Below are 14,808 nucleotides of genomic sequence, written 5' to 3'. Positions count from 1 at the left end.
ATCTTGGGCTCCTTTTGGGGCCTTCTTTTGCAAATGGGCTCCCTCTGAGCCTTTTCTCGTATCCGGGCTCCCTCTGAGGCCTACTCCCATAGACAGGCTCACTCTGGGGCCTTTTCTCTCACAGGATTTTCCGATGCATCATTATCAGATTCATACTTATAACTTATCATTCAGAGACGGATTGGTTCGAACAGAGCGAGACCAATACAAAACGAAGCGAAGGACATGAACGAACAACGGATAGAACGAAATGATTTTGAATCAACTTAGAATTTCAAAATCATCACTTATACACAACATGCAGTAGACGATCGAATTTTAAAACATACATAACTTTAAAACATATAAACCCGCTTACACTTGGTTCAAAATTGTGGTTCGAACTTGCTTGCTGATTGGACGAAACCTCATCCGAACTTGATCCGCACTTCCTCAATTTTTTCGAGCAGAGTTTGGGGTTATTTCAGCAGCACTTTGAAGTTTTTTGTTGTGGCTTGAAACAACCACACGAAGTTTCTTTTTCTTCCTTGCCTTGGCCGAACTATTGGAGAGAATTGAGGGAAGATTTGAGTGTGTTGTTTGCTACAACACATGGAGTATTTATAGGTGAAAAAATGACTCTTCCCATGCCCCCATTCAGCCGTCCATATGACCTTCCAAATGCCCAATGATGATGGTCCAAGTGGCCTCCACATGGTCAAAGTTTTATCCAAAACCAAAGGTTACTTTGGTGCACTTAATGGTTACATCTTACACATTGATTATGTCCAATTTTTAGCTTATCTCGTGGCTGAATTTTTGTATTCTTTAGGACCTGCATCAATGAGCTTCCTTAAACTAAGGGATTAACTCATGAGCTAGGGGTTTATTCAATGAGCTTCCTTGAGCTGAGGGTTTCTCTTCTGAGCGACGTCCCTTCAATTCTTATGGTTTTGCATTGCTTCGTTTTCTTTTTAAGCTACTTTCCGAGCTCTTTGAGGTGATTAGCTCCGAAAATCCAGATCCTTACATCTTCTGTAGCAAATTTAGATTATTGTTATATACTGGAATTTATTTATATATTTCTGAAACATTTGTTGTAACGTCTTTTAGACAGAATTGGATTTCGATTTCTGCATTTGACAATTTTGGTTATTCTTGTTCCTTTGGAAATGAAATATTTAATTTGTTTCATGATTCAAAATTGGTTGCTTCTGATTCTTTTTCAGGATATGATAATTTTTATTATTTGGAAGTTATTGCTTCATTTAATAAATTCCTACAAACAAGTATGAACTAAAATAAAATTAACCAATGAGGATTCAGTTGCGTTTTGGCTCAAGAGATTAGGTCATATCTCTGAAAAAAGAATATATAAGAAGATTCTTGTCAAAAGAAATTCTCGAGCCTTTATATTACATATATTTTAATAATTGTGCTAATTATATAAAGGAGAAACAAACCAAAAAATAGATATTTGAGGATAATAGGTGTTTAGATGTCTTTGAACTTATACATATTGATATTTGTGGTTCATTCCTTCGGCTTCACGGAGTATTCAACGGTATATTTTAATGTTCACGGATGTTTTTGTAAGATATGACTTGGTTTATCTCATTAATGAAAATACAGTCATTGAATGTATTCAAAGTTCTAAAGTTGAAGCTGAAAATCAACTTGGCTTAAAGAATAAAAGCGTCAGATCTGACTATGCTTTTGAATATTATCGAAGATATAACGGTTCAGACGAACACGTCCAGAATCTTTTGCTAGATTCTTAAAGGAATGTGGTATCGTCCCACAGTACACTATGCCGGGTTCGCCCACTATGAATAGTGTTGATGAAAGACAAAATAGAACACTTAAGGACATGATGAGGAGTATGATTATTCATTCTACCTTACTATAACCACTCTCGGGAGAAGCACTAAAGACAACAGTGTATATCCTTGACATGATTCTAACTAAAGCAACGACCAAAACTCCTTATGAACTTTGGATATGCAAAATCCTAGTCTTAAGAATTTGCACGTTTAGGGATATCCAGCTGAGGCAAGGCCTTATAAGCCTAATGAAAAGAACCTAGATTCAAGGACACTTAGTTGTTATTTTACTGGATAATTTGAAAGATTCAGGGGGTACAAGTTTATGATCCCATGAGTAAATCGATTTTTGGGTCAATAAATGCCCTGTTCTTTGAGGATGATGAGTTTTTTTGGGGATATACAGTTAGAGATATTGTCTTTGAAGATGAATATGTGAATATTCTCATAGGTGTCTTGGACATTTATCGGAATCATATTCCTCACTCTGGCCAAAACATAATACAACAAGACAATATTGAAGATCCTCCCATTCTATATGAACAATGTCAAGCACCTCCAGAACATGTTATTAAGAAGATCCACTAGAGAGCGGATAAATGCAATGCCAGATGATTACATCGAATTTCTTCAAAAACATGAGGCAGACATTGGAATGAAAGAGGATGATCTTATTAATTTATGTCAAGCCAACGAAAGTTCTAACTCTCAAAAGTATATAGATATCCTGAATGAGGAGATAAAGTCTATGAAGGATAATAACTTATAGGATCTTGTCACATTGACTAAAAGTACGAAATTCATTGGTTGAAAATAGATATTTAAAACCAATAGGAATTTGAAAGAAACTGTTGAAATATATAAGGCTCGTTTTGTTATTAAAGTCTTTACACAGAAAGAAGTCATCGATTATAAATAAACTTTATCTCCGGTTTCTTCGAAAGACTCTTTAAGGATCATAATGGCTTTGATGGCGCATTTCGATCTTGAGATTTATCAAATGGATGTAAAGACTATTTTTCTCAATGGTGACATTGATGAAACGATTTAAACGGTGCAGCCAAAAAATTTTGTGTCCAAAGACAAATAATATTTTTTTCAAACTCAAGAAATACATCTATGAATTCAATCATGCATATGAACAATGGTATTTCAAATTTTATCTAGTGAACATCTTGTTTGGTAGTGCTATGAATTTGGTCGATGATTGTTTGTACTATACGTTCAGTGGGAGTAAATATATTTTTGAATTTATGTGTTGATGACATCCTACTCTCTATGAATGATATTGAGTTGTTGCATGACACCAAGAAATTTATATCTAAGAATTTTGAGATGAAAGATCTTGGTGATGCATATTTGGTACTGGTATGCAGACACATCAGGGTTGTTCTCAGTGTATTCTTCGATTATCACATAAAGACTATATCGAGAAAGTTCTCAAGAGATGTTTGATGCAATACTTGTAAACCAATATGGATACCCATGGGCTAAGAGAGAGAAATTTAGTCTCAAATAGTGCCTTAGGAATGATTTTGAGGAAAAGAAAATGAATAAGATTCACTATGCATCTGTAGTGGGGAGTCCGATGTGTGCTCAGGTTTGTACACATCCAGATATTGCGTAAGTGATGGAAATGTTAGGAAGATATCTAAGTAATCCAGGAGTGAAACATTGTAAAGCAGTCAAAAGAGCTTTATGTTACCTACAGAGAACAAAATATTACATGCTAGTATGTCGGAGGTTGGATCAGTTTGAGGTCATTGGGTATACTGACTCCAATTTTGACAGATGCCAAGATAGTATGAAATCCATGTCAGGTTATATCTATCTCTTTGCTAGAGGTTCCATTTCCTGGAAGAGTACTAAACAGTAACTTAAAGCCTCTTACAACATGACAGATGAGTTTGTAGCGTGTTATGAGACCTCCAATAATAAGATATGGCTTCAAAATTTTGGCACGGGACTACACATTGTTGATTGCATTGAAAGGCCACTAATATTACATTATGATAATAAATCAGTAGTTATGTATTCCAATAATAACAGGGGCCCGAAAAATTCAAAACATATTTACATCAAGTTCTAGACTGTTAAAGAAAGAATTCAAAGTGACAAGCTGTCTATTGAGCATATCGGTACAAATTATATGATTGTGGATCCGCTTACTAAGGGACTACCACCCAAAATATTTCGTGAACAAACTGCTCGTATGGGTGTTATGTCAATTGAGGAAATTCATTTTTAGTAGAAGTTTGTTTTTTTAAATTCTTTTTTGTTGTAGACATTTTCAGTTATAGATATATAAATTTATTTTCTGCTGAAAAAATTCAAGTTAAGCAAATCAATTATGGTTTAAAATTTGATCTCGATGAGATTTGAGAAGGGCCAGGTTGAAATAGGCATGTTATGATTATATTACATGAAGTTTCAATGGTACACATCTATTTCATAATCTATGTCATTCAGTTGTGTTGGTATAACCATGGTGGGTCGAGTTACCTTACGTGTTGCGAAGACAACTTTGATCCTATGCTGATGTGATTGATGGACTGGATTGGTTATAGATATATTTCGGAAATGACAAAAAAATTTTAGCTCATAAGATTATTTTCAAAAAAATATAATTATAAGGTTAAACATATAGCCCAAGTGAGAGATTGTTGGGTCAATTTCAGTTATATAAGCTTATATGTAAAATTATTATGTGATGTGAGTTGTCTGTTAAGATGAAGCCCCAAACCTAAAGTGAACATTAATTTAAGGTTTTAGTTAATGTGCTTTAATATATCTGATAGGTTGTGAGCCTTTATTGTGTAGAGGCAAAAGTATACTTTTTGTTTTTATGATGGGCTAAAAAAGAAATATCAGAAGATAATGATAGACATCCATATAATAGTCACGTTCCTCGGATTGCGCTTTATCACGTTCCATATTTTCTACCCTCATTATAGAAAATAAATTTGAAAAGAAAACTAAAAGATTCCCTCAAGGAATAACGCGTAGATTTAGAAGATCAATACTCGTTCGAAATAATTAAAGATTATGGCTTCAAATACGCTTCCGCTTAAGGATTTTAGTAAAAATTTTAATGATTTAGCATTATTGATTATGTGTTAATATGGATTTTTGACTGTATAGAGGGGCACTTCTCAAATTTAATAACATATGATTAAATTAAGAAGTAGATATTCTGAATTGAAATTAATTTGTGTCCTTTCATTCATGAATCCAAATCTGTTTATGAGCACCCTAAAACTAAATATAGGCATACACATTATATTTGTCATTTTCACTTTCCCGAAATTAAAGCAACCATTTTTCGTAGTTTGTCAAAAGATATAGTATTTGTACAATTAGTGGGTCTCATGCGAGACCGTCTCACGGATCTTAATCTGTGAGACGGGTCAACCCTACCCATACTCACAATAAAAAGTAATACTTTTTCATAGATGATCCAAATAAGAGATCCGTCTCACAAATATGACCCGTGAGACCGTCTCACACAAGTTTTTGTCTTGTACAATTGGGGCCTCAACATTGTTGGACTATTTACATGGCATCAGGTCAGGACAAAGAAAATTTTACTTGTGGCCGTATATTACTTCTCCAAGGGGTAGAGGCTAATTCGTTGACTCGGATTACATAAAGTGAAGTGCTGACCGTCATATGGAAGAACATTTTTTGTTGTTTCGGAATACCAAGAAGACTTATCTCTCAAAATAGAAGGAAATTTTGTAGGTCCAGAGTGCAAACTTGGTGCAAATATATGAAAATGGAGTTTTTGTTCACATTAGTGGCAGACCCACTGAGTAATGGGTAAGTAGAGGTCACTAATAGATCGATTGTGCAGTTATTAAAAGTTATGCTCTATTCGACCATGGGAAGATGGGTAAACGAGCTCCCAAGCGTCTTATTGTCCTATCGCACCACTGAATGAACAGAGACATGAGAACCCCTTATAGCATGGTGTATGTCATGTAAGTTGTTTAGCCCGTGGAGACTGGTCAAGAAAGTGTCAGGATATTAACTACGACTCAGATAGTGATGCTTTGCAAACCATGGCTTTAGATTTAGTAGAAGAAAAGAGAAATCGAGCAAATGTGCGGCCCTTTGCTTATCGAAAAAAAATGACTCTGACCTACAATAAAAGTTTTGACATCATTGAAGTGAAGGACTTGCTGATTGTAAGAATTTATATATATATAAATGGGTTAATGGTAATGGGTCGCCCATGAGGGCTGACCCGACCCGACCCAAACAATTCAAATTGGTAATTTGAATTTATTGGAGGGAGTGGTTATTTTTTTCTAAATAACTTCCCTAATCCTACTCCAAAACAATAATAATGATATACACAAGAAGGATATAGCCGAGACATTCATTCAAAGATTGCAACATGTATATCACAATTATTTTGAGCATTTGGATTGTGAAACTTGATTCCTTTCCATTCGTGATCGGTATCGGACCATCGAAAAAGATTGTCATCTCCGAAACAAAGGTTAGTAAATCAACTACAGAGATCCGAAATAAAAGTATGAATTATACGATATTCGAGTTAGATTTTCCGTCATTGGTATCAGAGCATGTGTTAGTTGATATTCTACCTTGTGTTTGATTTTTTTTTTCGGTAAACTCATTTGATCCGAAATTTTTTTTTTTCGTTCATTAAATGTGTAAACTGCATGTGAATTTTCTTTGAAACAAAGAAAAGAAAATAATATGCAGTAAGGGAGAAAATACATGAAGAAAACAAAATTGATATTCATGACTCTTGCACATGTGTCGAAAGACTAGAGAAGTCAAGTGTGATAATTCATGTAAGTATATATATATATAAAATCACATGATGAATGGGCCACATGTCTGGAGTACATCATTTGATACAAAACTTGAAGTACACTTGTTTTCTTTAAGATTGATACCTTCATTTTAAAAATAAATAAATAAATAAAAAGAATACCAAAGATGCAAAAACAACATTTTTGTTGTACGGAAAAAAATTGCATAATTGGCTAAAGATAAGAAATAAATTCCATTTATAATGAATGAATGGTCTGAATAGTCCTTGAACAATTTTTTTAATGATATATAATATAATTATGAGTATCATTCTTTTTTGGTGTTATGACTAATGTGATCCATAACAAGAGTTTCATGTGTTTAATACCAAAAGAAATTTATCAAAGGGAGATTGTTATGATACAATTCCATCTTGAATCTTAAATATTAAGGTTGGCTTTGTGTCCAATTTAATATTTGCTCTCATCTTATAGATATGGCAAGAATTAAACACACTCTTAGTATCCTTCGAGGAGCAGCTAAAGTTCAAAGAGCTCCGGAACGAATAGCAAAGTATCACATGTTTAAGCATTATAAAATGGATCCCACACACACCTTGCTTCAACATATTAAAGTTTGGAATAGTAAACGTTTATATCTTATGCATTTGGGTCATCACTTTGAACATGATATAATAGTTGGACTATTAAGAGATTTTCTAACTGGACGTTGGAAGAGCATAATCGATGATATACTTAACCAAAGGGGATCAATGATCTTCCTTGATGAGTTGAAGTCATCATTGATTAAGAGATGGGAGAAAGATGTTGAACTTGATATGAAGAAGACATTATCTTTACAGATAAATTCTGGACTTCGTCTTTTGAAGTTCGCTCCATCAGATAGGCTCTCGAAAGGAATGATCAAAATGATATCATGCATGTGTAAAAATAAAAAGAAATTAGATTTTCTTTAGGTAGATGACTTGTTATTATGTATATTTTTTTATTATGAGCATGTTATGTGACATATGTAATGTAGTATGTGTTTTATTTATGTTTAAATAGAAGCATGTATTGTAAACTTTGATGTTAGTTTATTTTAATACATGTTTATCTGCATATGTTTATTTGGAATTTATTGAGATTTTCCAAATTAAGTGGGAGTTTTTAGGTTGGAAGATTTTGAGTTATTCTCACCTAAAATCAATTGATATTTTTGTTACTTAGAAATTAAATTTATAATGATGCAACATTAGGATTGTAGATGATGATTGGGAACTTAGTGAACTTTCGAGTTTATGCCTTATGTTAAATCATTATAGATGCTAATTTAAAGTACAAAACTAAAGTGTACATTTAATGAGCATTAACATGTGTTATCACCTCTAAAATAAACAGACCATGACATCAAAATCTATCATTGCTGATCTCAACAAGGGTGACAAACTAAATGGTGACAACTATGATACTTGGCGCCATAAGATTGGGTATGTGCTTGATGAGCAAGATGCCTTAGAAGGTATCAACCAAGTCATGCAGGATCCCGGTGTGGGTAACACTGCTCAGCAGAGGAGAGATCAGGAAGCTTACCAGGCATGGAAAAAGAAAGATTCCACTGCTCGAGCTATACTGGTTAGTTCTGTGATTGATGATCTCATCCATGAATGTGAACAACATCTCACTGCTCATGACATTTGGGTGTACCTGAGAGAGAAATATGGAGGTACTACTGTCACTCGTCTGAGGCAATTGACTATCAAGTTTGACACTTACAAGAAACAGGCTGATCACAGCATCAAACAACATTTGAGAACTATGTCAAACATGATACGTGAATTGACTTCAGCTGGTCATATCCTCTCTGATGAGCAACAGGTTCAAGCTTTGATCCGATCTCTTCCTGAAAAGTGGGAGCATCTGAAAGTCAATCTGACTCACAATGATAGCATTAAGACTTTCTCTGATGCTGCTCGACATTTTGAGCTTGAGGATGAGCGGCTTGGTGCTGCTAAGTCCATAGCAAGTGCTTTTGTGGCTGAATCTAGTTCCAAGAAAGCTCCGGGTTTTAAACGCTTTAAGAACTGGAAGAAAAATTGGAAAGGGAAGAATGTTGTGGAAGGGTCTCAGAAGAACAACTTCAAGCCAAACCAAAAGAACAAGCGTAAGAGGTTTGGGAAGAAGAAAGATAAGAGCAAAATGAAGTGCTTCAATTGCCAAGCATTTGGTCATTTCGCTCGTGAGTGCCCTGAGCCTAAAAAGGTAGCACTTACTAACGCTTTTGTGAATACTATATGTGTCTCTAGTACTGTTTTACTAACTGAATCTTATCCTGTGTGGATTGTAGACTCAGGAGCAACAGACCATGTAACTAGAGATCGTGAAGCGTTTGTAGATTTTCGTCGAGTTCCTTGGGGCACGAGATGGATATATATAGGAAATAATGCGAAAGTTGAAGTTAGAGGCATCGGTACTTGCAAACTAGAGTTGCATGGTGGCCGGAATCTTATCTTACATGATGTTCTCTATGCACCAGAGATTCGACGAAATCTAGTATCTGTTGTTGTTCTTTTTAAGACTAGGATTGAGTTTGAACTTTAGTTGTGATCTTGTTCGTATTTACTATGGCAATATGTATTATGGTTGTGGACATATTACGAATGGTTTTATTGTGCTAGATTGTGACAGACAAATGTTTAACTATTATGTTGATCGTTGTGTTTCGTTAAATGTTTGTTCATCTAGTAATGCAAATGTGGATGCTTACTCTTGGCATGCTAGATTAGGTCACATTGGAAAAGACAGGATGAATCGACTTATCAAAGTAAAACTTTTAGGTTCTCTGTCTAAACTTGATTTGTTGGATTGTGAACACTGTCTTGCTGGTAAAATGACAAGAAAACCATTTGAAAAAGCAATTAGGGCAGAATTTCCATTGCAATTGATTCATTCAGACATATGTGGTCCAATGAATGTGAAGGCTAGACATGGAGCTTCTTACTTCATTACATTTATAGATGATTTCACTCGTTATGGTCATGTCTATTTGATTTCACATAAATCTGAAGCATTGGAATGTTTTAGACGTTATGCAAATGAATTAGAAAATCAAATGGATAAGACAATAAAGGCCTTGAGAACTGACAGAGGCTGTCTGATCAATTCAAGGATCTATGTAATGAAAAGGGAATAATTAGACAATTGACCATTCCTTACACACCTCAGCAAAATGGTGTTGTTGAAAGGAGGTATAGAACATTGTTAGACATGACAAGGTCCATGATGGCGCAAGCTAATTTGCCTATTTCCTTTTGGGGAGATGCTTTATTAACTGCAGCCTTTATACTAAACAAGGTGCCTTCAAAGTCAGTTCCTTCCACGCCATATGAACTATGGACTGGTAGAAAACCAGACCTAAATAACCTTATACCTTGGGGATCAGCTGCATATATTTACAACTCAACAAGTAAATATGGAAAGTTGGGTCCTCGAGGAAAGAAATGTATTTTTGTTAGATACTCTGAGCATTCTAAGGGTTACGTGTTCATTGGTGAACAAGAAGATGGAAGCATTACTGAGATTGAATCACGAAATGTAAAATTTCTAGAGAATGACTTTCCTAAGAAAGGTGAAATAAAGGGGAATGAACCTTTATTTGAGTTATCTAATTCAGATAATGAGTTGTTGTTTGATTCCAACTGGGGAAATCCTGATAACAATGATTCAGTTGATCCGAGTGGGATTAATTCCAATGGGATCAATCATGATCACAATGGTTCATGTGATCCTAGTGGGAGCAATCCTGATCATTTTGATTCATCTGATCCCCAACTTCGAAAGAGTAATAGGAAAGGTATGCCCAAACGTCACTATGAGATTGAAGGGCATGCTTATGTTATATCTCCAATAGATGATGAAGAGCCTAAAAGCATAGGTGAGGCTCTATCTTGTCCTTCAAGGGACAAATGGATGAATGCAATGGAAGAAGAAATGGATTCAATGAAATCAAACCATGTCTGGGAATGAGTTGAACTTCCAAAGGGACGTAAAGCTATTGGGAACAAATGGGTTCTCAAAATTAAGCGAAAGTCTGATGGAACTATAGAGAGGTATAAGGCTCGACTAGTGGCAAAATGTTATACTCAACAAGAGGGTATTGATTACGAAGAAACCTTTTCACCAGTAGTGAGATTTACTTCTATTCGTTTATTATTGGCCATAGTTGCTAATTTGGATTTAGAATTATATCAAATGGATGTAAAGACTGCTTTCCTCAATGGAGAACTTGAGGAAGAAATCTACATAGAACAACCAGTAGGTTTCGTTGTTAAAGGTCAAGAAAACAAAGTTTGTAAATTGAATAGATCAATTTATGGCCTTAAGCAGTCTTCTAGACAATGGTATTTGAGATTTCACAGAGCATTAATCTCATATGACTTCATTATGATAGATGAAGACCATTGTGTATATGTGAAAAAATCCAATAAAAGGTTTGTAATTCTATCTCTTTATGTCGATGACATATTGCTAGCTGGGAATGCCAAGGAGTATATAGAAACCATTAAGAAATGGTTGTCCTCAAATTTTGAAATGAAGGATATGGGTGAGGCAGATTACATCCTAGGTGTTAAAATTCACAGAGATCGTTCTAAGAGACTTCTTGCACTGTCTCAAGAATCCTACATTAAAAAGATTCTAGAACGATTTAGAATGTCAAATTGCAAACCCATTGATACTCCTGTGGCTAAAGGTGAAAGCTTAAGTCGTGAAATGTGCCCAAACACTTCTGAAGAAATCCATGAGATGTCTAAAGTGCCATACTCTAGTGCTGTTGGGAGTTTAATGTATGAAATGATGTGTACTCGTCCCGATATTTGTTATGCCGTGGGTCTGGTCAGCAGGTATCAATCTAATTCAGGAAGAAGACACTAGAGTGCAGTTAAAAGGATTCTAAGATACCTAAAAAGCACTACAGATTACTTCCTTTGTTATCAAGGAAAAGATTTAACATTGAAAGGATACACAGATGCTGATTGGGGTGGTGATTTAGATGAGCGTAAATCAACTTCTGGTTATGCTTTCTTGCTAAATGATGGATGCATCTCTTGGAGAAGCAAAAAACAAACTTGTGTATCACTATCCACAATGGAAGCAGAATTTGTGGCATGTGCTTATGCAGTGCAAGAAAGTGTTTGGTTAAAGAGATTCCTATGTCATTTGGGTATCGTAAGCAGTCCAGTGGGAGCTTTAACGATTTATTGTGATAGTCAATCGGCAATTGCTTACACAAAAGAGCCCAAATACCATGGAAAAACCAAACACATTGACACGAAGTACAACTTTATCAGAGATATAGTTGAAAAGAAAGAAGTGATTTTGAAATACATTCCTACACGCATGATGGTGGCTGATCCGTTTACTAAGCCAATACCAAGAGACATATTTATAGATCATATTAGATCCCTTGGACTACGTAGGATATGATTGTAATTAAACACATGTATTTAAGACATTGTACTCATTATTATAATGATGTTTTCATTATGTGTAATGTGTACCCTTTATGAATTACTAATCTGAAAATTGAACGTATGTCTGACAAGTTGAGATTGGCTCTCTCACTCGAGCAATCACCTCTGGTGCTGAGAAACATGCAGAAATTAGATTAAACGATATTGGTTTTGTTGAGAACAAATCCATACATATGTTGCATTGGTATATATTAACAAGATGAGATTACTTATGTAGATTTTATTGTAATCGAAATGGATATTCCCACAATCCATTTAACTTGTCTTATAGCCAGATTAGAGTTTTCTTTATATTGATACATGTTGGAGGATAAGGAAAAAAGAAAACTCAAGTTAAGTGTTGAGATGCACTTGAACTAAGATCTGTACGATGTGAATATTTTTTTTTGTGACATACATTTTAAAGAGGAAAAAGCACATCGTAGCACGTGTTTCATACCGCGTGTGCTGAAGTGACCATTTGGATAATGATTATTCGAGTCCCAGATCATTGTGTGAGATCCATAGGTTTATATATATAAACTTAATATTATACCCTTAAGACTTTCAACAGTCTCTTTAATATTATTTTAGTGATGCTACTTTAGCATGATACCAATAGCTATGAACGATTCGGTGATGAGGTACATGTCTAAGAAAGCAGCTAAAATAAAGATTGAAAGATTCTAGTGGGAAAGGAAGATTTATTTTGACACTTATTTTGTCTTCACAAGCCGGCTAATTATGTTTAACTTAGTTGTTAGAACATAATTGTGAATACATACAGATATGAATAATTTTGAATCAAGTATGCTCTTGTATTTTATTTTGGGACAAGAGATACATTGATTAGTGTAATAAAATAAATCTGAGGTATAACGAGTAAAATGTCCTCATAAATATGTTTTGACTTGAGCTGCTATATATCCTTAACCGGTGTATGGCCCTGAGCTCTTATTTAATATGCTCGTTGGTCACACGATCCATTTGCTTGTATGAAATTGGTGATATATGATTGTGATAAATCTAGGCAAGATGTCTAGCCCTCATGTGCGAGTGGGAGATGTAAGAATTTATATATATATAAATGGGTTAATGGTAATGGGTCGCCCATGAGGGCTGACCCGACCCGACCCAAACAATTCAAATTGGTAATTTGAATTTATTGGAGGAAGTGGTTATTTTTTTCTAAATAACTTCCCTAATCCTACTCCAAAACAATAATAATGATATACACAAGAAGGATATAGCCGAGACATTCATTCAAAGATTGCAACATGTATATCACAATTATTTTGAGCATTTGGATTGTGAAACTTGATTCCTTTCCATTCGTGATCGGTATCGGACCATCGAAAAACATTGTCATCTCCGAAACAAAGGTTAGTAAATCAACTACAGAGATCCGAAATAAAAGAATGAATTATACGATATTCGAGTTAGATTTTCCATCACTGATGAATGAGATTCAATGGAAAGGGGAAAGATGGAAGCTTGACCCTGAGTACGAAGTCCGATTCAAGATTATGGAAAAAGCAAGTGTGACGACATACTACTTGAAAGATGCTGGAGAAGAAATACCAAGCGACCATGGAACATTTTCTCCTCAAAAATAATACTTTTAAGAAGCTTTCCCATGGGTACTATCATTTTTATTATTTTCCCTTTGTTTTGTTTTATCCTTATTTTTATCATTATGTTCGTACTTATTCTTGGTAGCCTATAATTTTGCTCATTCCACTAGTACTCTTTATTATATTGGTTCGGGTTCCTATCTTGGATCTGATCAAAAATTTATTTTGTTGCATTTAATAATGTTAAATTTCCTCCTCACATGCGACTGGACAAAGTTATTCAGCACTGTAAATATAAGATCAACACTTGTTGGCCTTCTCACAAGAACACCCCTGGGCGGAAGGCTTTTATGACCGACCAGCTGGGTACCCAATAAGCCCAACATAGATTGACAAATACAAAAGCCTAACCAGCTCAAGCCACAATAAGTCCAACATTTCTTGGAAAATACACAAGCCAGACCACCCCGGCATGCAATAAGCCCAACATTGTTTGGCCAATACACAACCCCGACCAGCTCGGCACAGAATAAGTCCAACATTGCTTGGCAGATGTATAAGCCCGACCAGCTTGGCACACAATAAGCCCAACATTTCTTGACAAACACATAAGTCTGCCATCTCGACATCCAATAAGTCCAACATAGTTTGGAAGATATATAAGCCCAACTTGCTCGACAACTAGTAAATATATTCAATATGACACATGGTAAAATTATGGTGTAATCTTTTCTGTTGGGGCAAATGATGTGCGACTAACAAAATCTTTACATTTTACTCATATTCAAATTATTACTCGGGTACATACCCTGCTCGGCCTAGAAGTTCATTACTTAGTAAAATCGACATTTTACTTAGTGTCAAATTATTATTTGTGCAAAGCTCCTGCTCGGGTGAACAACCCATTGCTTGGTAAAATTTCTTGAATTTTACTTATTACTCAGGAGAGTTCTTTGCTTGGGTTTGAGGTCCATTACATTGTTAGATTTCTTACATATTACAGATGTTAGATTATTTCTCGGATGTATACCCACTCGGATGGAATGTTCACAACTTAGTGAAAGTTTCAAACATTTTACTTGCACTCGATCGTTGTTTATGTGCATATCCTGCACAGGTGAAAAATCCATTACGTATT

At 35.0% G+C, this 14,808-nt stretch overlaps 1 protein-coding gene across 1 annotated transcript; it reads left to right on the top strand.

The window, feature by feature from the left end:
• Positions 1 to 7,990: 7,990 nt before the first annotated feature.
• Positions 7,991 to 8,541, top strand: LOC140970950 (uncharacterized). The gene is made up of 2 exons (XM_073432963.1): positions 7,991 to 8,464; positions 8,536 to 8,541. Exons 1-2 carry the CDS (start codon positions 7,991 to 7,993, stop codon positions 8,539 to 8,541), a joined length of 480 nt encoding a protein of 159 aa, XP_073289064.1.
• The last annotated feature ends 6,267 nt before the right edge of the window (positions 8,542 to 14,808 follow it).

This window comes from Primulina huaijiensis, chromosome 1 (genome assembly GCF_012295235.1).
Source record: "Primulina huaijiensis isolate GDHJ02 chromosome 1, ASM1229523v2, whole genome shotgun sequence".
Lineage (NCBI taxonomy): Eukaryota > Viridiplantae > Streptophyta > Magnoliopsida > Lamiales > Gesneriaceae > Primulina > Primulina huaijiensis.
Note: the sequence above shows the minus strand (reverse complement) of the source record. Positions and strands in the feature narration are given on the sequence as shown.

Coding starts and splice junctions, on each gene's coding strand:
- LOC140970950 (XM_073432963.1), top strand. CDS start 7,991: ATGACATCAAAATCTATCATTGCTGATCTCAACAAGGGTGACAAACTA.